This window comes from Aulostomus chinensis, chromosome 4 (genome assembly GCF_037954235.1).
Source record: "Aulostomus chinensis isolate RoL2024-O1b breed Wild chromosome 4, RoL_Achi_v1.0, whole genome shotgun sequence".
Lineage (NCBI taxonomy): Eukaryota > Metazoa > Chordata > Actinopteri > Syngnathiformes > Aulostomidae > Aulostomus > Aulostomus chinensis.
The window spans coordinates 5,807,616-5,835,211 of record NC_141323.1 but is presented as its reverse complement, the minus strand read 5'-3'; the positions used below and the strand labels follow the sequence as shown (position 1 = coordinate 5,835,211).

At 44.8% G+C, this 27,596-nt stretch overlaps 1 protein-coding gene across 1 annotated transcript in view; it reads left to right on the top strand.

The window, feature by feature from the left end:
- Positions 1-27,596, top strand: part of large1 (LARGE xylosyl- and glucuronyltransferase 1) — an 84,667-nt gene that overhangs the window by 11,633 nt on the left and 45,438 nt on the right. Inside the window, exon 3 of the mRNA XM_086201247.1 lies at positions 13,858-14,044. Within this exon, the coding sequence (XP_086057373.1) occupies positions 13,939-14,044 (106 nt within the window). The 5' untranslated portion in view covers positions 13,858-13,938. The remainder of the gene's footprint in view (positions 1-13,857; positions 14,045-27,596) is intronic.

The following is a 27,596-nucleotide window of genomic DNA, read 5'->3' as shown; positions in this document are numbered from 1 at the left end:
GATGTTCAACGCAAGTTTTCTGAGCGTGATGGTGCTGTTGATGCTTGAAGCTTATTAGTCATGTTTCAGTTTAAATGTCAAGCAAATTGGAAATGAACTGTGGACATGTAGAACAAAGAAAACGCATGTTATATGTTTCCATCAACTGGTGTGGCGTGATTATGACACTGACTACGCAACGCTGATGGAAGACAGTGGTACAGGAGGGTAAAGAGCTCTCATCAGTGGGAGAGTGGTCTAGTGGAATTACCTTCAGTTGGACGAGTTGTAAATGTTCCTAAGGTCCAGGGCGGCGGTCAGTCAGTGACAGATTCACTGTTTTGAATCTGGTTTTTCCACCTGCTGTTCGCACAATTTCTCATCGTTTCCATCAACCTTTTCTAATATGATAATTCAAAATGTGCAGATTGAGACATTTGTTGCATTTGTCCTTCGGGTTTGTTTGTGTTTGCATGGCAACATTCATAGCTGTCTATGAGAGGCAGTGTCTCCCAGAGTGAGTGAGCACCTTCCACCTCAGGCAGCTCCTCACGTCTTTGCATAGAGTTGATTAGGTTGTTGGCCTGTGGAATGTTAGTCAACTGCACCTCACTGGCTGTGCCAAGTCGGTGGATGCTGGCAGGAACCAGAACACCACCACCGTCACGGACCCAGATCACCCCAACATGCTCAACGGGCCAGGATGCAGCTTCCAAGAATGCACAGATCCCTGCAACAGGGGGCTGTGCTTCATGATGAATGGCACAACAACAGTGGGCCTCAGAATCTCATGTCTCTGTGAATCCACATTACCATCAGTAAGATGTGTTCCTCTTCACCAGCAAACTCTTCTCCTGCTGGACAGCATGGGAGTGTGTGTTTGCCCTTCACCTTCTCCTCCAATAAACCACAGTCAGGCCAAGAGGACCTGGTGGGGAGGATGAGCTCCTCCACCTGCTTGCTCCAGACGGTTTCTGACAGTTTGAGCAGGAATTCTTTGACTGTGTAAACCAGTTGTTGTGGCCTCTAGCTGGCATAGTTACATGCAGCCTGTGGTTGCGCTGCAGGTTGGATGCACTCTTCATCAACATGCTAAATGCATTCTCCCTTACAGCTTGGTCTGGAGTTGTGTGGGAGAACGGCATGTTTTTGGGTGGCCACGAGTCCAATGCACACTTGTAGAAAAAACTCACGGCGTAAAGTGGAGGGATTTTCATGGCAAAGCTTTAAGTTTTGTCCACCAACCAGACGATGAACTAAGTGGTCAGATTAGTGTTGATCTGGAAAATGTTCTTAAGATGGTGGAAAATGTCTACATAGTGAAACTGATTTTTATAACTTGCAACAACAGTTTCTCATTCATTTAAGATGAATAAATGCAAAACTGTGTGGGATGAGTGGAAGTTCTTGACATTATTGCTGCTGCAGGTGAATCAATGGGAGTCACCAGCAGGCTGCCTCCACCTGCTAGGTAGCTAGCAGTCATGTCTGCGTGCTGGTAGCAGGATGATATCTTGCCAAAAGTCTCGGAGAAGATGAATCCCTGAGATGACTTCTCAGCTCTCGCCTGGCCCTTTATTTATTGGATATTTGTGCTCTGCTTAGTTGAGACATCTCCTACCTGTTATAGAATGATCTGTGTTTTCAGTGTCATCAGTGCAGTTCCTGTTCAGAGCTGCTACCTAGAAACATGACAACAGCTGCTGTGAGTGAGGATACAGTGTGTGTATGTACCTGAGGATATACTGTACAGACCAGCTGACAAAAGCTTTCTTTCATGATGAAAATGCATGTGGAAAAAGACGAAGCCTAGAAGCTCTTTGGAGTCGACACCCACATAATTTCTATTAGAACACATAAAAGGTGTTTTTCTGAATGTGCTGCTCTTGTTTGTCAGAAGCCCCCTGATCAGAAGGTACCCTGATTAGAAGACAGAACACATTTGTATCCCTCCGTGACGGCGACAGCCTCGGGCCAGTATGATGATTTTAGGTTGTTTTTAACGTCCCATTCTCTTTCAAGGTGCAACTTGGTAAACAGCCACTACCTGCTCAGCCATATAGGGGGCAGTATTGCATCTAATTTTGAGGATTTGCACCTATAAGTCTTGGTCAAATTTGGCGTTAATGTCCTTGTGAAATAAAGGAGTAGGTGCAAAGATTTTAGTGGTCAAAGTCACCGTAATGTGACATGAAACGGAAAGTTGATAACTGATTATTGCCTTCAGGGAATTTCATCGGCTGAAGAGATGTTGGTGGTCAAAGGTCAAGGTCACTGTGGCAGGCACGCATTGTAGAGGCAGAGAAACACAATGCAAATATTTCTAATTAAAATGGTAGACGAGGCTGAGGTTGAAATGAGGTTGACATGAAAGCACACCCCTCCCATACACACACACACACACACACACACACACACACACACACACACACTCTCCCTCTCTCTTCAGGACCGATTCCACAGCTGAATTCTGCCCTACCAGGAGGGAGACTTGCTTTGCTGAGAGATTACACTCCAGCAAATCAGCAAGTTTCTACTGCACAGACAGCCAAATTTTATGAAAACACAATCTTTCCAGTGGAGGAATACTTGGCCTGGTTGCCTTGTACCGTGATGAAGCATGATTGCCCCCCACCCCCCCACCCCCTGCCGCCTGCTTGCACTCACATTTCTCCAGGTCAGACCAGTCCTGAGCATGCTTACGTCATCACTGAGCTGTAAGAGCCTGATATTTGGTCTGGAATACCACGGATCAGATGTTATAATCACAGGAACAGAATGGGATGAGCGTAATCTTGCAGGAGCAGGACGGGACAGACGTGTCAGGGTTACTGCACACACACGCTGAAACACACACTGTAACACACACTGAAACACGATAAGCAGAGGTTTGCACGCCAGGTTGTAGGGCTGCTGCTCGGTTGAATACACAGCAAACAAGCGAACACCAGGCAAAAACAAGCGGAAGTTGCAACTGCAAGATTTCTCCTTATAAAGTCGTAATTCACACCAGCTTCACGTAGAGCTGCAACAGCCGTTTGATGTCCATGTTCCCTGCTCATGTCCGTGCAACTGTTCGGAAGCGGCCTACCTCCTCCCACCAGTCCTGGGGGGGTGGAGTGGGTCAGCCCGTCTCTGCTCAGTCGTGTGTTGTGATGTGTTTTCTGAGGAGATTTGGACAAGGTCCTCAGTTTTGTCCTGCTTGCAATGCTGATGTGTTCCACAGACATCTTCAGCCGCACTGCAACACACTTAATGTATTGATCGTTTTGTCCACATGATCGTCTCACACTGGCTGATCCAATGAGCTATTTTCCTTTTTTTAGACTCCGTTTTTTTTTTGCATTTCTGTGTATTTTGTCATTTTATACACAAACAGCGAGTCTTGTCAGCTGTGTTGTGAAGGACGTGTGGTCAGTGTAGCAGCTCCTACTGCTTAGAATGGAAATTATCTCCAGCGACAAGGTTGTGAATCTGTAAGCTTTACTGAAAATAAGTTTGAACTCATCTTTGAAGTATTCTGTGTGTGTGTGTGTGTGTGTGTGTGTGTGTGTGTGTGTGTTTACTGCTCCCCTTCACCATCCAGTCAACATCAAAACAAATACCACAGGGAGTAAAGTAGGGCACAGGACTAAAAACAGAGATGGTGCTGTGAGCGTCTGAGCACACCAGAGTGGCATTTAAATACACCATACAGCTTCTAATGATAATTAGGTGATTAATCAACAGTAGATTACCTCTGTTCTGTCTGGGTGGCAAACAACAACAAACCTTATCTGTGTAGGATAGAATGTCAGTTCCTTTCATGTTCTTGGTGTGTAGACTCAATCAACCCTCGTGTGTGTGCAAATGTGCACAAGAAGCAACTTGTCAAAGTCAGGCAGGGGAACTTTGCATGGAGACACACTGAAATGTTGAGCTTTTGTCGCGCCACGTTCTGTTTTTTTGGTCTTGTGGTCATTCTGAGGGCAGCAAACACACGGACAGGCCAGATGAAGGCGGTTGCACTGGTTCTTTGGACACCTCAAACATGTATGCAGTTCTAAGTGCAGTGAGGAGCCTTCTCCCAGAAATGGAAAGAGAAATATGGACTCCATGGCTTGTTTCCTACTTTTTGCTAACAAAAAAAGCTTCAGGTGGATGTGTAAATTACAATCATGCACCACTGGAGTAAAATCCCAATAATTCATGTGTCCCAAATCTTAATCTCTCCTCCCTGTAAACTCAGGCATTTCTGAAATGAAGGGAAGGGTTGTTGATTACCGGTAGCTTCTAAATCAGAGGAGCCCAAACTTTTTCCCTTCGAGCATCAGAACTCAAACTAACGGTGTGTTAAACACACATCACACAACAGAAATGTTTCAAGATTAGGTCATTTATCATATCATTATAATTATCATTATTATTATTATTATTATTATTATTTATTCACATCAAATGGGCCACATAAATTCTTCTGAAGGGTCTCGCTTGGGCCCAGGGCCCCAGCTTGAACAGCTCTGGTCAAGATTCTGGTCTTAGCTCAGCTCCAGATTTTCTCTGAGATTACAGCACGTTCAGCTCAACCTGAAACCATTAAAGCAAATCTGCTTTGATAGTTGAACCCCTTCAGTAGCCTGGTGTGAGAATATGAAGGCACATTTCAACATTAAAACTTTGATATATAATTCAAATAGAAAATTAGATACAAATGGGAGTGTACAGTGGGATTGACAGCACTACAACTCTACGCTGCCATCTGTTGAGAACTTACTCAGATGAATTTTACATTAAAACAACTGTTAGATGCTGACCTACATTCAACAACAACATGAAAGTTGTGACTCTTGCAGCTATCCGTCCGACTCGGCTTGTGTCAGAGACTTTTCGGACAGAAAGAAGGTGGTGAAAACATTGAGATAAAGGTTTCAAGTGGATGTGTTGTGTTTTGTCGTCGTTTGGTTTAGCTCAGAGTCGACGGTGATTAATTGCTTTATCTGAACCTAAAGTTCTGTGCACCTCCCAACTACTTCATTTTTTTTTTTTTTAATCTTTGTAAAAATGTATCGTGCTGCTTTACATGGAGAGGAGCTGGGAGATGTTGTCTTCTTCTGAGCGATAGCCAGCCTCTCTGCCTGTCACAACCCTGAGTTTTCTGAGCATCACTGAAGTGATCACCCAGAAAAAGTGACGTTAACCATGTCTTTCTGAGTGCTGTCTTAAAGCATACATGACAGGTCTCCATGGTGACGGAACATATCCCGTAGTGGACAGTAAACGTCAAAGAAGAACCACTGTGTGGGGTTCTTGAAAGAAAACCATATTTTGTGATTCAGGTGCTCATATTGTGTGTTGATGTTGCAGACGGTTTCACGTCCATCCAATGTGACGATCCCAGCCTTGTCGTTCTGATTCTTACTCATTCATCAACGTGACTCCGGGGGTCTCTCTCTATCGGGTTTGAGGTGATGGCAAATCTTATTACTGCATCAGGAGCAGCTCTAAGGAAACATGTCCTCAGCACACTAAGCTGATTTACATGAAAAGCAGCTTGTGCCCACTGCACTCTCCACGTTGCTGCTAAAGAACTGCGTTCATCTCCTCGGCCATATACCTCGTTTCTGCGGCTCCATCGACAGTCATCCTGAAGAGCTGCCTTGGTATGGCAGCTACTGCCTGACGTGCACCATGGTTCGAGCCTGTTTTGGCCCAATTTTCGTGCTTCGGGAAGTTTCAGCTTGATTGGTTGTTGTCTGCCATGCAGTTCAGGGGCGGCGAGGACACATCACAGCCCCATCAGCTGCTTCCAACCAGCTGTCCGATTGAATTTCAAGCATGTCAGAAACTTTGGTTGGCCATTGTCATGCTTTCACACATTGGAATTAGAGCTACCAGCCGTTCCACAGACCTCAGACAGCTTCTGAAAATGCTACAGTAACACGCTGCTACATAGGAGGCAGTGTGGTCGCCGTGGCAACAGTGTGAAGCCCATTTGATGTGTCTTCCTCCTCCGATCACGGCAGACATGAATGAGAGAGACTCTGCTTCAACGGCTTCCTCCTAAACAACTCATTCAGCACCAGTGATGACCAACTTCAACTGAGCTTTCAGACAAAACTTTATTGACAATCAGCCGGGGCTTAGGTGTCCACCAGCCGTACCACGAGAGCACATGAGTTGTGAGTTTTGGCTTTACAACATGACTGTTCACATTCTGCTACTCTGCAGGTAAAGCAGGAGCCATTAAATCCACAGTGCACTCTGCACTGCCATCAGAAGAGTGTGAATTGTTTTGACCCTTGGCCACTCTTGATTATCATGTCAAGAGAGTCTCCTCTCGTCTGGACAGAACAGAGGCAGCTCTTCATCGCCGCCATTCACACACTGGCTTTGTCACAGTCAATGTTCTCTTATCGCTTCCTGTTCAACTCTGAAAATGGATAGTCAAGTTCCTTCTCTGCTTCTCAGCCACTCGGGTGCTGGGAGGGAGTTGATGGTGAAGGGCACATTCTGCCTTTGGTGTCACCTCTTCAGGGGAGAGTTACGAGTTGCTCCCCTGGTTCAGTGTTAAGGGCAGCCGGGAATCAAACCAGAAGTGACAGGTTTAATAAACCATTCTCAGGCACGGGGCCTCTGCTCTCTCTTGCAGAAATTATTTCTTACACCAGGGAATTCTCAATCCCTCCCTACTTCATGATAATTGCTACTTATATTGGAAATTCAAAGTTTGAAAGTGTAAGATACTCTAACAGAGGTACTCTGATTTGGCCTTTCTAACTTCCATAAATTCTAGAGCCCATGTTGTTTTGTCCCTCTGTAAAATCTCATAGTTTCATTGATCATAGGTGAGCGTCTGGTTGTCCCCCCCCCCACGCTGCCGTCTAGAGCATCAACACCCACCCCACACACTCAGTGTGTGTGAGCAACAGCCCTTCTGGTTGTCTGCTGCCTTACGCCCTCGTGCTCACGTTCTTTGTCTGCTTGAACTCTGGCAGTTATACTGGACGTATTATTGTTGACTAACATGAGCTGGACCCGCGGTTGGGGGTTTGCACACCTCTTGGTCGTGTCGTAGCCTCTGAAGATTCAGCACCAATATAATATAATTCATATATTTAAGGTGCTCTGATCGGAATCGGCTGACATGAACTCTGAATGATTTGATTGTTTGTCTCTGTAATGGCAGATTAAACGTGCTGATCAAGTGACGCAAAACAATTTCTGTCTCTGCTGTGAAACTGGCAGTTAATGGAAGGGCCTGAGAGATCGTTTAGTTTGTGGAGTGAACCAGACACAAACCTCAGACGCTTGACTGCTGGTCACGTTCATGAGGATGCAGAGTTTTTGGTGCCAGCTGCTGATATGAGAGCGGCCGTCTTCTGTAGGCGGCAGGTCGCTGTTACCACAGCAACCTTACAGCAAGAACCCAGAAGAATTATCACCAACCGCTGCTGTGGAGGACGGCTGCTTCAGATGACCCACGCTAAGCTCTTCCAGGGTGTAAATATGTGACGGGAGTGTGTCTCTCCACGTGTGGACCACCTTATGAAGGCCGTCGCTTCGGCCAGCTTCACGAGTGACAGATGAGTGTACCAGCGCGACTTCAGTGACTTGAAACAGTATTCTGGATAGCAGGTTTTATGTCCTCCGTAGTTGGAGTGAACTGATGATTTGTTCTGTTTGTTGGAATTAATTTTAGTTGCCTCAATTTATGTAAGTTGTTCTAACTTGGTGTGCAGTGCACATTTAGCCTTTTTCCTCTTTTTTTTTTTTTTAGAAGAAGCTGCTGTTGAATGTTGACCAAGCGTAGGCTGCTGAGGGAGGGAGGCAGGCTGCGGTGTCTGCCGCTGAAACGCAGTGGTCAATTAATGATACTTCCTTGTGTCTTGGTTTTGATACGATGTTGTTGAAGATATAAAGGTAATTGATTAATTCAATGTGATAAATAGAAATCTTCAAATAAACCCAGACTATCGATCAGCCCCAATATTCCTGATCAGAGCACCTCTATTGATATCTTTGAGCACAGGCTCGTCCGGAGGCCCACATGTAAACACGTGAACCAGTTCAGAAAGGGTCACTGATGCAGCTGAAGCCTTCTGATTGAAAATGACTCATTAGTCATCGTTACTGAACACTGAAGTTTCTCGCTGACTTATTGTTTTGCTCTGTTACTTCTCTTTGGCCTCCCTCAAACTTCATACGCACCAATTCTGCCTCCATCAATCATCACTGTCCTACTCTCCATTTGACACATTTGCCTCTCCATGAGTTTATTGTCTCTACAAGGTGGACAGCTATGCACCGCAAATGTTCACCTCTCCCCCACTCACTGTGTGCTGGAGGCGTCGTTTCCTGTTAAAAAGCTTCCGTTGGCTGAGAAAGTGGTAGAACACTCTGGGGTCCATTTACACCCTTAGATGGCTCATTTCTAGCCACTCAAACCTCTGCTTCCTCTCACTCCTACGTTTCTGTTAACGCCTGTTTCCACTGGCTCACTTCGGCTCAGGTCAGGTGGGGACAGCCTGGTACGGCTCGGTACGGTGCGTTCCCACTAGCACTGGTACCACGTTAACGTGGGTGGACTCACCGGTGGAGAGTTCCCGGCGTAATTTGTGTGCGACACAACAACAAGGGAGGCAGCGTGATGCCTGTTGCTGGGTCAGTGGTTTTTGCTTAAGCTAAAAGTGAGGGAGGACAGACAGGCGAGGCTTCAAGTGGCGAAACAGAACCCCCAAGAAAAGAATAAAAGATTTTACCAAGCGATAACCAGTATTCCGCTGAGGCCAAGATGATATGAATTAGACGACGTAAGCAGGTGAGTTACCCAATCAATATGTGTTTACGTCACATTTAGTTCCCGCTTGGCTCACTTGGAGCCCCAGCGGAGCAGGGACCAAAATGGTAACGGTTCGTACCGCATTGGGGCCGGTGGAAACGGCCAAATCGACCCAAGCCGAAGTGAGCCAGTGGAAAGAGTCTCTTTTTTTTCCTCTCTGTTTTTTTGTTTTGTTTCAGCTTCAGTTGTGTCAGGAGTTGTAAACTCAATCTTTGATAATGGCTGGAATGGTCAGATCTCTGGTCTCTGCAGGGTGAAGCTGCCGTCGCTTCCTTCAGAGAACAACTCCATCAGACTCGGCAGGTTCCCTCGTGGCCGTTTGCTCCCTGAATCCTCACTCATTACTTTTAGTGTCAACACACAGCAATTTCCTATCGAGCTCTGGGTGTAAAATTCCACCGTGTAGTAACTTACTGTTAAGCCATGAGGGAAAGGCTCACCTATGAGATCCTGAGCAATGTCCATAAATCCAGCACCAGGTATGGATATCACATTAGGTTTTGTGACTGACGATGTTGGGAAGATTGAATTGATTCGTAGCTCATTTCCTTCTCACAAATGTGAGTTTTAGGGAGGAGTGGAGCTTTTATGGCATGAGTAAAGTTTGACCAAGGTGTCCAGTTAGGGAGTTTTATATAGAGCATTTGTCATGAGCTGTTTAATAGCTTGAAGATCTCTTTAAGCGAGGTTGCTCCAGCAGTTTGGGCTGCAGCTGAGAGGAGGCGGCTGTTATCAAAATCTGCACTCACTGTTTATATTATCTGTATTAAAATGATAATCTTCTTTGGAGTGAACTCACAGCGTCTTTCATGTATAATTCGGCCTGTCACCATCATGACTATATGGACTATGAACACCATAACTTTAATGTTTGTGTGAGTTACCGCTTCTCCTGTTATTAATAAGATATTGATTTGGGACAAAACGCATGTGGGGATGAAGGGAAATTTCCTCTTGGACGCTGACCTGCACCGACCCTCAGCGCTATGCTACCCACTCGTTCATGTGCTGGTTTACGTGACATCAGCTACAACTCCCTGTGGAAGTATTCAGGACTTGTAAAGGTCATCAGCAGGCCTCGCTCTTCCCTCCTTGGTCTCGGGATGTAATGATATACGCTTTAGCTTCTCAGCACTCGGCAGCTCCGGACTCAGAAGACCGTGTTGAAAAGCAGCTTGTTCTTGGTGTAATTAATGGTCCTCAGCAGGACCTGACTGATACGGGATTTTTGATCCCGATATTGATTTTAGAGCAGAAAAATATTTCCAATTACCAACTTGCACAAACCATGCAGTGAATTTTAGTGCTGGACTGAAAATAGACCCTTTCTAAGTTGAATTTTGTGCCATCGTGGCGATGTAAAGTTAGAAGCTAATTCCTACAAATAACATTGTCATATGTGACCATTTGAATGAAGACCAAAATAAAGTAGTAAATGTAACTAGTCTTTAATATCAGTGCATACAGGGAAACGTAGACGCTGACACCAGCGATAGGCCGGTACACGGCCTCAGACATCCATCTGTCTGGCCGTGGTCCTCAGGATCATGGTAGTATCACTTCTGCGTGGGTCCGATCAGGAAAGGCTTGTGTTCACCTGCTGAACTGACAGACAGCTTCCCCCGATTAGACTGGGAAGGACCGATGATGACATTCTGCATTTTGGAGCAAAAAAAATGTGTGTGGTTGAAGTTTGACTGTGTTCTCTTAGTCACCTCACACATGTGAGGAGGGAGGCTTGTGGTGTGTGGGGGGAGCGTAGGAGAATTCACGAGTGTGGTTCCAAAGCCACTTCTACTACTTGCCTTCTTGTGCTTGAATCATTGTGATAAAACGATCTTAAAAGTGACAAAGATAACAATTATTGCAATGGTTTCTGGGATACGTTACCATCCAGCAGAGGCGCAGATTTGTGACCGTCGTATTACCTCTGAAGCCTCAGGCCTGGTTTCAGTCCTGCTGTTCGAGTGACACGTCAGCATAGATCTCCAGAGGACTCCAGTGACCTTGGCCCTCCAAATAAAAGTAACAACAGTGAGATGACGGAAGTGTCAGAACCAGCTGATCCATAATAAATCCAGCCAACTGTGACTCTGACCCTCCGGGCCCCCAGTTGGGGGACACCATAGGTTGTTAAATCATCGGTTGAATTCCAGCCCTCTGGTTTATAAAACCATTATAAACTTTTTAATTAGCTCCTTAATTGTCCCTTATCATGGCAGCAATATGACATGTTGCAAGGGGAACAATGGCGGACCATCGAGGTGCGACGGGGGTTCCGGTGCCGATAGCACACGTGTGTTTACCCTTGTATAACATGTCTAACTGCCTGCTGTGCAAAGGGGCCGTAGAAAGCAAAGAGCAGCCTCAATCTACATCATGTGGTTAGCGACATGTCGTCACATTACACTTCATTTTTCGTCTCTGGATTGATTAAGTCACCTCATTGTGACTGTCCAAGTCGTCATTGAATATTTATTTTGGTTAAAGAAAACAAAACTTGTCTCATCTATTTTTCTTTTTTTCATCCTGTGGCGGCAGATGTTGCTATGTTTTGTTGTTGTTTTCCGCTGACAGTCACCATAGTTACAGATATCAGTCAGAGGGAAAGGCGATCACGAGGATGCTGTGCCCTCGTGTGTGCTCTGCATCAGCACAAAGGCGTGAACGTGGCTGCTCACCAGCTTCACCACAGCACGCACCATCAATTCTCTTTGTCATTTTTTCATTTTGTCTTAGGGTGGATTTCTGTATCTCACATGTGTTGGTGTTTTCACTTTCCCTAGAATTTTGATTTAGCAATCATATCATCTTATGATTTTTTCCCCGTTTCCTGACAGTTTCAGCTCTTCCTCTTCCAGTGATCATAAATGAATCTTTCTAGCTTTGTTTCTTCAAATTCAGACATAAGTCAGTCCATCAGTCCACTGATCGCCTCTCTCACGCGTCCTGCATGACTGGACCCTCTCACTCTGTCGTCTGCTACCACATTTGAATATGATAATGAAAATGTCTTCAGTCTTTGGAATGTAAATTGTGGTATCCAGTCGAGAGCTAATATCACAGGGGGGTCAAAGGCTAATGATTAACAGTCAGCCTATCAAAGTACTATGAGTCGTCCTCTCTAAGACTCATTTAACCTCCTCATACTTTGCAATTTTCACATCGATCATTGAAAAACAAAAAAGGTTTTTCCGTCTTATGACCACCCGGTCGGCTGCACCCAGTGATCAGGGGCTCGGGGGCTTGCGTGGACCTGGTACCAGCCTGGGTCAGATTAAAAATGGGCTGAGGTCACCCGGGTAATTGGACAAATGTGCTTGGAACGGAAGGAAGATTTCAACAAATATCGCATAATGAGACTTTTGTACTACCCATCACAGTGAGATTAGCATGTGAATGTCGGATTTATGCAACATTTAATAACTGAATATATTTCAACTGTGGGCAGCAGGTTAAAAACCGGTGAATTGCTTCAAGCTTGCTCGAGTGATAATTGTCTTCATGTTTCACCCCAAAGGTGACCGTGTAGTCAAGACTGCCAGAAGCTGTTTTCACCAGGCGTGAACAGAGAGAATTTAGAAAGCCTTAAGAAAACTCAAACAATGTGGTTTTTTCTTTAAATTCTGTCGTTTCTTCTGTGGTTTTTTTTGGTTGTCATAAATCAATGATTGATCTGAAACTTGTCAACAATGTATGTGTTGATTTCAGGCGGCACATTGTGAGTGTTTGCGTCCTGTACTGAGCAGTGCATGAAATTAAAAGATGGTGAGACGTGGTGAGTTTTGGAGTTTTGTCAGTGGAGACCTATGTGCTCCTCTTAGCTGCTGTGTGGTTTTTGGACTGTGCCGTCTGCTGAATGGGGGTGTTGGTGACTACACCCACTGCATTGCAGGAAACAAAAACCCAGCATCCATGTTATCAGGGCTCCGTGTTCTATTTTTTGATGCTGTTTACATTTCATTTTAACGCCACTACGTTTATTTCACAGGTTTTAGCTACCGGATGAATCTTTTTTGTTGATGTTCACAATAAAGCGTTCAAATTACTTATAGGACTCATGATACTAGGATTGGTGGTCCTACGTCACTGTTACTACTTTAACTTTCTCTTTTGCCAACATACCTTCACATACCTATGATACTGAATGCAGACTTGTTTAATTGTTGACGCTAATTACCCGTCACAAACAGTAAATCTGATCCTGAGCTTGTGATTGTGCTCAACATCCAGCTGCGTGGCTTTAGTAGGAACTGCGTCCATTTTGAATCTCAACAAACCTTTTATTTTCTTAACCCAACATGCTTCCCCCCCCCTCTTTTTACTTGTAAGTAGATTTAATAGTTTTATTAGCCAGTCTGGGCTCCTGTTCTCTTTTGTTTCCATGAGGTGTTCTCATATATTATTGAAAATTTCATGAAAAATATTCTTGTACATAATATGATATCTAAATCTAACACACACCGTGACACAAGCGGCTCTACGGCACCTCTCGCCATTGTTCGGACACCCTCAGATCTGATCTGCAGATCCAGTTAGATCCAAAAATGAAGAAGCTCAAGCATAATCGTGTCTTTAGTGGTGAGGATTAATATAATGGTCTTTTAACAGGTCTTCCCTAGAAGACCATTAAACAGCTGCAGCTCATTCAGGATGCTGCTGCTGGACTTTTAAGTGGGACCGAGAGAATGAAGCACACTGCTCCAGTTCAAAGATCTTTACACCGGCTTCCACTTAGTCACAGAAGAGATTTTAAAGTGCCGGTATTGGTCGATAAATCACTGAAGGGGCCCAGAATGCATCACTGATATGCTTACAGAATATAAACCGATTAGGGCTCTTAGATCTTCTGACTCAGGTCTGCTAGTAGAGCCCAGAAAATAAATGTGGTCTGTGGCAGCAGTTTGCTATTATGCTGCATTCAACTGAAAAAAATTAATGTGCCATAAGATCTAATTCCAGATTTTTTCAAGCTGAGTAACGTTTTTCTTGTATAAACCCACGATGGAAGTCTTGCCCCTCCCCTGTCTAAACCTGTGACCCCCCCCTCTCTCTTTCAGTGCCATGAATCGGCCCGGACAGCAGCTGCTACCCACATAGAGGTCACTTTACCTCTCTTTCCATTTACGTCAGTCCAGAGGATGCTTGGAATGTGTCGTGGGCGCAGGAAGTTCCTGGCGGCCTCCCTCGCCCTGCTGTTCATCCCAGCACTCACCTGGCTTTACCTGTCTGTCGGCAGCTTTCAAGGTAAGAAATCCCCCACCACTTTCCACTGCCCCTGCTAATGGTCATCCATCCATCCATCCATCCATCCATCCATGCATCCATCCATCTTCTACCTCTTATCCTGTTATGGGTGGCGGGGGGTGGAGCCTATCCCAGCAGCCTTCCCCCTGGACAGGTCACCAGTCCATGTCCAGGGCCAACACATAAAGACAGACAACCATTGGCTCTCCCAGCCACGCCTACGGTCAATTTAGAGTCTGGATTAACCTGGTCCCTCTTGATGTCTTTGGACTGTGGAGGAAGCTGGAGTACCAGAGAGAACCCACACAGGAACAGGGAGAACATGGAGACTCACCCAGAAAGACCCCGTGCTGCAGCCGGGGCTCCACCCACAACCTTCTTGCTGGGGGCCACAGTGAGGACCACTGCTCCACCCACAACCTTCTTGCTGGGGGGCCACAGTGAGGACCACTGCTCCACCCACAACCTTCTTGATGGGGGGCCACAGTGAGGACCACTGCTCCACCCACAACCTTCTTGATGGGGGGCCACAGTGAGGACCACTGCTCCACCGTGCCACTCAGCAAATGGTCATATTTTTAGTAATTACAACTGGCTTCTTGGTGAGAGAGGGGGAGAAGCACCGCTTGCCCTTGGTGCCCTTGAGCAAGGCTCTTATGTGGCCATCAAGTCAGACTGAGGTTGCACTGAGCAGCGTCCAGGTGTAGCTGAGGACGGGTCATCCAGAATTCCTGCTGCATCCCTCTTCATCTGACAAACTGATGCTTCATAACTGACTTCAGCAGATAGGGGATAGTTATATAGAAGTCATATAAAAGTTTAGAGGATATTTACGTTTATGTAAACCGTAAACTCTGGAATAAACATTCTAAAAAAAGTTTATTTCCAAAATATTTAGAAAAGCCCATAACTCATAAATATGCAGTTGTTTCCTCCTCATTGATGATCCGTTTGTCCATCGCCTGTAGCACCAATACTGTCTTGCATCCTCTCTTATGTGTTCTGTCTTTAGTATTTATAAGAATAAGGGACTGTTCTCCGGAGAACAATGGTTAGAAGCCTTGAAAACCACCTGTATATGAAATAAAATTCCAACAAAGGAACAAAAAAACCAAAGAGAGCATCATCATCAGCTCAGCTTAATCCAACACACACAAAACAGCCCCTCCTTTACACGCAAATCCCCCTGCTCAGCTCCTTTCACTCCTCATCATCCTCCCACTGACTACTTCCCACTACCACAAGTAGTAGCTCCCAGTAGTAACTCTGCTCACAGGACAGAAGGAAGTCAGATGGTACAGTAGAGAGAGAGTGCGTGTCGGGAGACGACACACTGAGTCCCACAGGTATCAGACTTTGGTGCAGGTAGGTTTTTTTGTTCAAAACCATGGTTGTTCCCTGAGCCTACCCTGAAAGTGAACCACCATGTTTTGGTCCTAAACCTTAACACCAGTAAAATGTATCGGTGCAAAGGAGGCCTCCGTATGTGTCGTATTCAAGGGTCGTAACTTTATGTGTTTATTTAGGATTTTCAGTTGGAAGAAAATGTTAAGATTGAACAATTCAGTTGTGAAATATCAGCAATAAAATCCAGCGTGGTCTCCCCGGGTTGAGCAGCCTGATCCCATCATCCAATCAGCTGTCTCACATTTCTTCTAAAACTGGCTGGATGTCTGAACGTGTAAATTATAACATTTTTAACAAACTGCTTATATCAAGTAATTAATAAAAGATTGTTTTAATAGTCATCTATCATAGATTTAATTCTAATGAAATCATCATAAATTAGCAGAAATAAATATCTTTTTGAACTGAATATTGAACTATACTGTTAACACCCCCCCGTCTGCAGGTGGTCCAGCTCACCAAGGCCTATCCAGAGCTGACTGCCCCCTTCAGACAGTCCAGTCCAAGAGTTCTTGAAGTGGCTTTAATGACTTTTACTCAGAAGGATTGAAATGCTGCAGTAGTGCCATTATTAATTATGATTACATTGATAATTTTGACTCAGGGTCACAATCACTGGAGAACGTGTACGTGAATACGCTCCAGTTGTCACCGAGGTCTGGCAAGTAATTATTAGATGTGGCAGAGAACTCGTGATAGTAGGAAGAAGTCTGTGGGAGGATGATGAGGAGTGAAAGGAGCTGACTGCAGGGAGTGTCAGCTGTAGGTGAGGCCTGAGTGTGTGAGGCAGCAACAATGTGCTTCTACTGGCTCAGACTCTTTCACACTCCCCCTCTCTCTGTCTCTGTGGCGAGAGATGTTGCTGTCTCCATCTTGTCTGACTCTCTCTCTCCCTCCTTCTCTCTCCCTCTCTCTTTACTGTGTTTATCTGTCTGAAAGAGTGAGAGAGATTGTGAGTCCCCGGGGGCATGAGTGCTTTGTCTGGATGAGCTGTCACATAAAGCAAAACTCCAGAGAGAGAAAAGGGACTTTAAAATTGAAAACGCAATTCAGGGCTGAAAGTATGCAGACACCTCGTCCCTGCTTGTGTGCTTCTTCACACTTTGTTGTGGGTCAGTGTCTTGGTTATGGCGGTCAGGTGGGGTATGAACACAAATGATAAATAGGACGTGTAGCTATGTAAGCTTTGCTGAGCCGTGTCAACAACGGCCTTCTGTCGCGCCATCAACACGATTTTCCAGCCATCCGTGTTTTCACTGTAATCCGTGTAGGGGAAGTGGTCACGCCACCCTGGTCTAGAACCCCGTCTACAGGGTACCAAACATGCTCACATGACGCTTGTCATCACACTCACAGTGGACAGTGTATCACACACCTTATGAAAGAGTGCAGCACCTCTAGGTCCACCCCTGTGATTCTTCTGGGGGCCCGTGACCCTGCACCAGGCTGACCTAGGAGCACTGTTGTTGGGCAGTGGAGGCAGAAGGATGAGGAGTGAGAAAACCCCAGAACAAGTATGAAAGCTACTTTATTGCTTGAAAAATCATTTATTTTACAAAATTTCATTTTCCTCCCATTTTTGGGTGACAATGATGGAAGCAACAGCTGTTCAGTTGCTTAATAAGAAACGATGAACTCAGGTAACTGAATGAGTTCCAAGAACCTGGGAAGACTTCAACAAATGTTACGTTCAGGTATAGAGACAGAAGCAGAGTCGGTCAAATGAACGCTCATTTGTTTTACTGCAGCGGTTCAGCAAATACAGGCTAAAAACTGAAGCTAAAAATCTGTAGCCACAAAATGCTGCTCACCAAGGTCATTTAGATTAAAAGCTGGGAAGTCTAAAATATGTTAAACCGCAGGATCCCAGGGTGCAATGTTTCAGAAAAACAATAACAAAATAAAAAATCCAGGGGTAGAGGATAAACCAGAGCACTGCACGGTTCAGAGTTTGAGGAGAAGTCCATTAATTCAGTCCACCAGTGCTTGCTGCTGCCAAAGCTCACTGTGTTCTGTTAGCAGCGACTAGCAGGCACATCCGTGGGCGACGAAGCGGCTCCTTCCTTTGATGACCCTCTCCCTCAGCGTGGAAAGAGTTAAAAAAGAAACACTGGTGCATAATGTGTTGAATTGTGAGCGGTTCCAACTGCACAGGAGAGACAGAGTGGGACGGAGGAAGGGAACAGGGTTCTTTGATGAGGTGAGGTTTTGTTTGTTGGTCTGGTGTATCTACAGAAGAACAGTGCACTTGCCATCACAGCGGGATGTGAGTCTTCACTCGAGTCATGTGAACACATTAATTAGACAGCTACACTGCTATGTAATGAACTTTAATAAGCGATAACCGATATAATCGGCCCCCAGAGATATTTGCCATTTTAGGCTGTAAAGTCAATGGTTCGTGCCAGCACATGAGACGCCTGCTAGCATTAGCGTGTGGATGGGTTGGTCAGAAGATAGAAAAACTAATTGTTAGCATCAGAGCTAACGCACCAGGTGTTTAACATCCTCTCCTACGCAAGCCTGTGGCTTAATTTGTCAAATATACGGAAGTGCTGAAAGCTGATATTGAATGTTTGGAGGAAAAAAAACATTCAGATAATATAGAAGTGTTAAGATTGTACTATTTCAGGAAATATCCAGCCTTAATAGGCTTGACGGGTTTTCCTAACCCACCAGTTTCAAGAGAGACTTGTTTCTCAGCAATGCTCCTGAGGTTGAACAAATCCCTGCTGCTAGTTTCCAAAATGTTTTTGATCCGAAACGGAATATTGGGGCAGAATAATTTAATCTCTGCGTAGAATATTAAGGTACATGCTTGATGTAATTACTTAGCATAGGAATTCTGCATGTTACTGAGTTCTTAATAAAGTACACGTTGTTCATGATATGCACAACACTTTCATACACGTCATGTTTAATTCAGACGAATGGAACTACAACGTGTTCTCAGGTCAGGAGGTTACTGGTAAACTGTGGCGATTACCAGAGCCGTTTGAATGCTTTCGTGGGAGATCACCTACGTGTGACAATGCATGTACCACAAACTGATCGCAATCTCTCAAACCCTCAGATGTACCAAAACATTCAAAGACCCAAGTGAGCTTCAGATTCCTCTCTGCTACTCCAACAATGTCAATAAGCTTCGTTCTCAGCAGTTATTTCAATGATTGGACTCCAACCACACCACTTTCCCTGCTTCTGAAAACATCTGCACGAAAACAGTTAGATTTTAATGAGCATAAACGGGAACTCCAGAGTCAACAGATGAACGGCGCCTCTAATCGGCGTTCAGGTGAAACGTCCAACAGTGGAAAACCAAACTTGAAATTTCAACTTCAAGTGATGTGGCAACTAGAAATATCTGTTTTGCACTGACTACTTGTTGGTTAGTGCCAGTTACACTCTAGATTAAAGGAGTTTGTTCACCCAAAAATGACATATCAGTCATTATGGACTCCATGTCTTAGTCCACAAAACACTGCTGGACTTTCACATGGAAAGTTGTTGCAGTTACCTTCCACCCAACGCCCTGCTAACAGTGAGGCTAAAAACATGGTGCTAGTGACGTTTTGCAGAAGCACATGAAACTTGGCCACCATTCACTTCACTTGTGACACCCTTTCCTGTGAAACTTCAGAATGTTCAAAAAAAAAACTTCACCTGAGTCATTGGCATAAGGATGAGAAGATAATGATGGAAATTTCATTTTTTAGTGAGTTATCTTTTAAATAGAACTTTCAAACACATGAGCTTCCACTCAGCTGATAAGGCCGCGGCGAGCAGGTTATCTAATGTAGCAACCATAAGCGCGAGGGGAGGCTGGAGAGTGAAAGATGAGCCGGTTCAATCTCTACCCAACGTTGTGTTCCCTCAAAAAGATGCTAGCAGAGCATGAAGTCATCAGAGCTGGACTAGTTAGCAACTTAGCCATAGCTGCACCTCACCACACCGCTGCTCACCTCAGCCTCACCTAGCTGTGACATCACTACAGCTCGTAAACAACGACGTTGGAGCACAGATTGCTGGAATAACTGCAACATTCACAAAGCACCAAAGCAGCTTTCTGCAGTTTAATCTGTGAGTAGACGTTTCTCACATCAGCATAAACAGCAACACAGATATCGCCGTGAAAGGCCAAAATCTACTGGTTGATCAGTCGTGCAGAGCAAATATCCACAGTGCGAAGAGACAAACCAGTTATTGATTCCATTTAGTCAGAAGGTGGGATCAGGAGGTAGTCGCCAAGAGGAAACACAGGAATGGCGTCCTACTTAATCGGTTTAAATGAAACGACAAATGCGCCTTAATAAACATTCAGGAGTTATCATCTTGAAAGCAAAATGCTCATGAAGCGTCATAGTGCAGTACAGCGAGCCAGAACATGGATGGGTTTGGTGAACCCGAGTTTGTTCCCCTCATAAAGGAACTCCAAAATAGAAGCAGATACATCCTGACACGTTGTCATGACGCCGCATTCATGTGGTTGTTCTCATCATTAATGGCCTGCCTACCGCAAATGTTGATTTACTCCTGGGTTTGCAATGTAGTTGTAGATATTTTCCATCTGTGCTGTACTTTTGATAGAGATCAAGATAAATAAATGGTAGTTGGGCTGGATGTGTTGATACAGCACCTTTCATACCTAAGGACACTCAAGCTTTTCAAGTTTCCTCTCATCCCTCTCATTCATACTAACTGTTCTCCCTCACCGGTGGCGGAGGCTGCGTGAGAGGCACCAACCTGCTCATCAGGACTAATTAGGAGTCGAGTGGTGGAGGTTGTGGTAAACGTCCCGGTTGTCTGTCATTTTGACAGACAGGCTCGTAAAAACATCATCACAACTTTATCTGGGGAAAAAGTCAATTTTATAGCATTTAATTTTCAAACAACTCAATCACAATAACAAGATGGAGTAGCACTACTTAAACATATTGCCAGACTATTGTATTTCATGTAATTGTGTTGTACGTTTATTGTGTAGCTGTCATGATAAATGCTTTAATTCGTCGCGATCCTTTCATTTGGTGAGTGGCAGCTTTTCTGGTGCAGGCTGCGTCGGAGGTTCATGTCATTTCAGCCTCTTCTACTCACCTGGAACTGGATTCCTGATGCTGCTGCTGAGTCATTGCATCTGACCCCACCTACCTGGTGCTTCCTGCCCCACCTGTGCTTTACAGTGATTTTGGTGTTTGCTTTTAAAAACTGACTGTAGAAATGAATGACATTTTTCTTGTGAGTTCAGGATCTAATCATCAAAAATGCTTCAGTAAAATAACAGAATCATCTCAGGTGAACCTGGAGACCAGTCGTACCCGAATAACTTGCGAGCCTGCTACCAGTCAGTGATGAAGGTAGTACGGGTTTGAATAAAGGTAAACAAGATTCTTTTCAAGTGCATTTCTTGATTATTTTCCTGTTTTAAACAACCTTCAGGGCCATTCCAGTATAGATTTCTTAGTTGCACTTCAATACATCATTGAATCTCTAATCTAAAGTTTACGCGGTGTACCCAAATGCACCATAATGTCCAAGTTTACAAAGCGACGTACTTTAAATGCACATTCAGTCTGAAATGTTGAGCCAATGCACCTTCAATGTTGATGACGTGACTAGAGAGAGACTCTCAGTGGCTCCAAATTAAACACTAACTGTGTCTAAATTGTTGCACGCTGGAGCCGTGCACTGATGGGTCTTCTTCCCTGTGAGTACCGCAGGAAGCGGCGACTGCAGTGGCTGCTGCGATTAGATTTTGTGTCTTTAGCTCAGACGGATGACTTCTCCTAGCAGTTTTATTCTGAAGGCTGAACCCACGTACTGCTGCTGCCTTACTCACTGGAATCAGACAGTAGTTGTGTTTCCACTGTTTGTCAAGTGGGTTTTAAGGGAACTATGGACATGTTGCAGCAAAGGAAATGTATATGAGGTGTGTGTCTATCAGCTGGTTTGGAGCAGTTGAGGCAACCTGTATATACAGCAGTTATGGCTGTCACTGAGAGTAGAAGAAGAGCAGTCTATCAGGAAAATAGAGAGAGGTATGGAGGGCTCACCTTTGGTTGGAATTGTTCTGAAGTACCAGTAAGTATTGGACATGATGTCTGGAGACAAAGCCAGACTTTGGGAAAAGCAAAAGCAGATGGTCAGTCAGAGGGGTTAAAGGTTCCCCGTGTTGAAAAGCCGGGTCTCCGTCTTCCGTTTGGCACATTTGCTCCTGAAGACAGCCAAAACCATCTCAAGCAAACTCAAAAACTTTGCAACATCGGGACTTCCTCTAAATTTTGCCATTTCTATCAACCTTTTCAAATGCAATACTTCAAAATGTGATGGAGTCCCAACCGGTTGCGTGTTGAAGTGGCTCCTCTGCCAGTACTTGCTCCACTGATTGGAAATCTCTCCAAAGCTTTAACGCAGGTTGGCAAATCATGACGCAGCTGCTGCTGATGCAAGACGAAGCCTTTGGGTCTGGGAAGATGCAGCAGGGCTCCTGTGTTCACGTCGATAGGCGGCCCTGTAGTTTTATCCTGCGGGCGTCGTTTCTTTTAAACGTATTTGCTTCTATTTGCCAGGTTTGGTGCATTTTAATAGCACACTGAAATATCTTTGTTTGTCCAGTGCTGCATTACCACAAAACGACTTATTAATCCACCAATCAGAGCTGTTAAAGCAAGCAGCTAAGGAGTTGTGGGTAATGCAGTTTAGTTACTGATTTGTATGTTTTCACAAGCAGAAATATTTTATTGATCACTTTAAATGTGTATATATACTTATACATACAATTATAACGTAAATGTACATACATACATTCAAGAAAAAGAAAGTGAATCAAATATTTAGGATGAGACGGCTGGTGTGGTAACAAGGGTTCAAGACTGGTTTTGTTCAGTTGACGTGTGGGAGTCAGTGGTGTTCAGAGGGAATCTCCCGTTTCTCTTCATCACTCCACGAATCGGCCGATACTTTAGAGTTGGAAGCTAAAATCCATCTTGTCCATGTTTTTATGTTCATTAATGAGGCTGTGAAGTGCACGCTTCCATTTTTAATGCCTCGTCATGGTTCGGCGGTTATTCTGGTCAAAGTAACTCAAAAATACTCTAATTAGTAATTTTGCAAAGTAACTCATTACCTTGCGGGTAAAAGTAAATAAGAATATCTCAGAATAATTTTGGAAATAACTATGGATTGAAAGATGAAAAGCCAGCAACGAACCAGCCAACGTGCCAAAAACCGACTCGTCTGGGCTGTGGGACCTGCAGGTTGAGACTCATCCAAAAGCTGCTATTTCATCTTTGCCCTCAGTTGTGGAACCGATGTGCTGTTGTGGAAGCCAATTTTCTCCAGCTCCAGGCTAAAACCAGAGGAAAGGCTCTCTGCAATCTCCCAAATGAGAAAAAGGTTTTCCATGCTTCCATCTCATCATGTCTGGATTATTGTTGGGTTGGTCCCACTGGGGGCAAATTTCACCCTGGTGGAAGTAATCTCAGATCCCTCCCAAATACTAGAACTTTTAAATGGCTTCTGTTGGATTAGAAGGAGGAAAGGCTTTGAGAGAGGGATTGTTGGCTTTGGACTCTTTGTTTGTTGTGTGTGTTCTTAGACACTGTCAGACGACTTCACTTCAGGGCAGATGCTGTAACAAGGAAGGCATTAGTGAATTAATAATCCAAATGACGATCCGCCTGCCTGTGCATCATAAAAAACAAATCAAAACTGGCCCCAGAAAGCAGATAAGTGAATGCTGTGTGTCATTCAGAGTGGCAGTAATGAGGTCTGGCAAATGGAGGAGTTTTTTTCCTCCAATATGTCATTGAAATTTGCAGACCTTTTCTCTTTTGCCTCATATGGAAAAATGTCTGTTTCCCTTTTAACACCTCGCCTTTTCATTACTTCATTAATTGGACTTCCTTACTAAATTAATTTACACGCGTGTTCCCGGGGAGCCAGAGTTGATCATGGGGACTGTAGCTCTCATGGATGGACAATAGTCTTTTGTATTGATAAGAAAAGAGAAACCCACTCAAGGGCTCCTATTCTGTTCTCTGTGGTAGCTCAGGAGTGGAAATGAATGTTCCCGTGTCGTCAGAATGTCTAAAGCCTTTATCCGTGTACCTCGCACAGCTGTCAGGACTGAAAGAGTTACATCCTGAAACAGTCAAAGAAGTGTGACTGACGGGTTAGTTGTGTACCCGGAGCTGCGTAAAGCACTCGCTCATGTACACGCCCTCATCTTAAAGTGGCCACCTTCATCTTCGTCACCAGCAGGTAGTAATTAGATGGATGCATTCAAGTTAGCGATGCTCATCTCTGACTGATCGCCGACATCCTATCATGACCCGCTGCCTGTCAAGATTTAGAGGAGCTGTAATGAACGCGTGTTTGCGACCCGCTGAAACACGTCGATACAACGCAGCATTACATCATCACACACCTGTAGCGCCGCTGCTAAGACCACATTCTTTTAGAATCAGACATTTCCTGACCCGTAATCCCCCAATCCAGAGGGCTGGTGGCAGCTACAACCGCTACATCAGCCACCACCCGACAACATACAGGTGCAGAAGAACCCAGACTGGAGCTGGGCCTCCATTTCCTCCCACACCTGTCCTGACCCACGCCGGCTCTTACAACCAGTGTTTACTGTGTGATGGAATCCAGAAACGTCTCACGCAACCGGAGGACATGATTGTAGTTCCTCGGGGCAGGTGTCCAGCATCGAAAGGAGTGTCATGGTCACATTCTTCTTCTCCGTCTCCTTCTTCTTCTACTTCTATTCAATGGTGGTTTTACCGCCACCATCAGCCCTACGCTCCCCTGCAGCTAAGATGTGCTTCGTTGAAATGAGAAAGCCTGCATTTTTACCAAATGAAATCAACCAATAACCCGACGCAAAACAATGATTCAACTTAAATGTTCCAACTGTCTAATTAACCAAGTGTCCGTTGAACCAAGTGTGCAGCCAGCATTGAAGCTTCAATGTCCCGCATCTTCATGGCGTAGTAAGATGAACCCTAACAGGCCGCGTCTCCTGCACGTGGAGCTGCTGTTGGGTTAGTCAGGTGAGGGAGGCCTGACTGGAGACGCCTGCGCGAGGAGGCTTATCTGATCAGCTTTCACCAGTGAGGGGGGGGGCTGTTTCTGACAGGGGGGGACAGAGGCGTCCGGGTGCTGTGGCCATCTCCATCCAACATCGCAGCGCAGCTCTGGCGGCGAATACCAACTTGGTCCTGGGCAGCAAACGCCGCTGCCTCGTCATCTCCCCCCACAGCAACAGTTGTCCTGTCTCCCCCAGTAGGGTTAGCGCCAGGCTCATCTTCATCCTCATCATCATCAACGGCCATTCGCACAGCAGCAACGACTTTCAAACCATTTAAGTGATGGTTAAAACATAAAGGGGAGCCCAGAATTACATTCTGTCTCAGTCATGATAAGAAAAGGCGGCTACACCAGAGTGAATAAGAAGAAAATAGATTGATGGAAAATAATTATCCGTTCATTGACGAGTGAATGTGATGTTTATTTGATATAGATATGATTTATCACACATGGTTTCACATTCTCGGGCTTCTATTTCAGTCACATTCTCATTCAATCAGCCTTGTCCGTGTTCTCCCATAATTTAATCACCGTCTTTCAAGGTGTTGCACACTCGACTCTGCTGCAATTTGACTTGTACAAAACATGACAGTTTCAGGTCTGTGTAACTTGATTTAGCTCTGCATCAACAGGCTCGGGAAGATTCTGCTGCACTGAGACTTCCGTCTGATGCGTAGAAGCACTGGCTGTGGGGGTTAGGGAAATGATGCCAATTACTGTGAATGACACTTGGTAGCTTCTAAGCATCTCCTTTGCTATACACATTTTATTACTAAAAAAAAAACCCACGAGTGGTGCTCCACTTCAGCTGTTAAAGACCATGCAGGCTACATGGAGTAGTGGCTTGCACACGGGTAGGATGAGGACATTTGAGGGGAGAAACATTTCAGAGGTTTGGCTCTACATCCTATTAGTGTGTTTTCGTTGTCTTTAATGTCTACTAATTTAGTGTCTGTGGAAAACGTGCCTGTTGGGAACAAGCCAGTTGTTTGGCTTCCAGTATTGTTGCTTCCAGCTTTCTTGAAAACTGTTGTCTCAAACGACAACATCAGAGTTGCATCTCTGTCCTGAAATACACCCGCACTCCAGACGATGAGGTGCGTGCGTGCATGCGTGACAGCTACCTCTCCTTCCTGCTGCAGATCAACATTTTTCAGTCATTGCTCCAGAATTTTCAGTTTATTCAGAAATGCCTTAAATGAAATTCATATGAAATCAGAATAAAAAATTGAATACGTTAATGCAGTTACAGTTAAATTGGGGCTGTGTAAAGAATGCAAAATATTAAATGAAATTCAATGAAGCGCCAGTTGAATTGAAAATATTTCCTGTACGTCATGTTTTCAATATGGAGGCCTGGTTAATGTCCACAGACGAGTTCTGAGAGGTCCAAGTCAAAAACAAGTCTTTTTTTTAAATTCTGGTCACCGTCCACAATAATCGGCCGAATATGGAGGGGACATCTGTATCCACAGATAAAACCCAGAAACTTGTGAATTGTAGCAGTTAATGGAACCTGCCTGCTGTCTGTTGATCCTCCAGAGTTCCACCAAACATCTTTGCACAGTATTTTTACATCATCTGTGTGTGTGTGCGCGTGTGCGTGTGCGTGTGTGTGTGTGTGTGTGTGTGTGTGTGTGCGTGCGTGTGGACCCGTGCTGCTGGATCGGTTGCTGCACGTCACTGGCCTCGCTACATTAGCACTCTTTGCAGATAATTGCTATGATTCAATAGCTGCCACAACACTGCTGCACTGGTCACCCTCGGCTCAATGAGTCTCTGGTGTGGAGTGTGTGTCACGCCGACTACACCGCCGGTCCCACTGTTGTCTGATAGTGTGACAGCAGTTATTTAGGATCCCATGCTAAAACCGTTTTATGTGGTCAAGCTAGCCATGGAAGGTTTGTAGCATGTCCACAGTGCTGTTGTCCGTCCAGCAGCCTGGAAGGCGGACATGGACGTGGGTGGAAGGGAGGAGTGAGCAGCTCCAAAGCAAACTTCAAACTCACTTAGAATCTCAGGAACACACAGCCAAGTTCAGAGTGGACTGGATGAGCTGTTGCCAAGAAAAGGGAATAAAAAACACACATATATTGATTCGTCCTCCTTCCAGGGAGATGTCCAGACATGCTGCTAAGTGTCATCAGAGACTCTTTTTCAAATGGAGGTGCTGCCTAACCTGTTTGCTCCAGAACATGCAGACCTGTCTTTGTTCGTTTAGGACACTGAACTCAAGATGACGTTGAGAATCCTGGATGACCCTGTTAGCAGCTTTATTGCAGCTCATCAGTTCAATCGTAGTGCCTCTAGAAAGGTTTGGGATTAAAGATACTGACATTTACTCTTATAACATTATTGCAATATTAATAACATTAATACTTTTGGAGGCAATGCTCTGAAATCTATTAGTATAGTGAAGGGAAGTAGCAGTCTGAGAGCGGCATTCAGAAGGAAATGGAGCAGGTGTTAACTGCCTTATCAAATGAACTGTGCAGGAACTGCCGCCCTTCTATTACATACTTATCCAATCACAGGGGTTACAAAGTAATTGGATAAGTTAACATAAACTTAAATAGAGTCACTGGTATTTAACGTTAATTGCGAATTCTTCACTGTGAATGGCTGGCTTGTGTAACCTGCGGACCCGCGTCTGTGTGGGGCTCAGCACTCCTCACAGGTTCGACGCTGGTGAGATGGGAGAAAAGCAGCAAAGAGGAAAACTGCGAATCTCATTTGATTCTTATTTCTAGAAGGAGGAAATGTGAATGTTCAAATATCCTTAATACCATATTTATCATCACAAACTGCACCACATGAAATTATATTTGTTTCAGAGGACATCCACAGAGGTTGAGACCAGCAGACAGGAGGGCTGTCGGAACGCATTTCCATAATTCTTTCTTAATAAAGATGAAAACATGTTCGACTTAGAAGTTGTAGTCTTGCACGTTTGCCAGTAAACCACCGGATGAGGTCAGGGGAGCTTTATTATTTTACATTCCAACAGGAGACCAAGCCTCTCTCACAGGAGTACTCAAGACAGTCTGCAAACAAC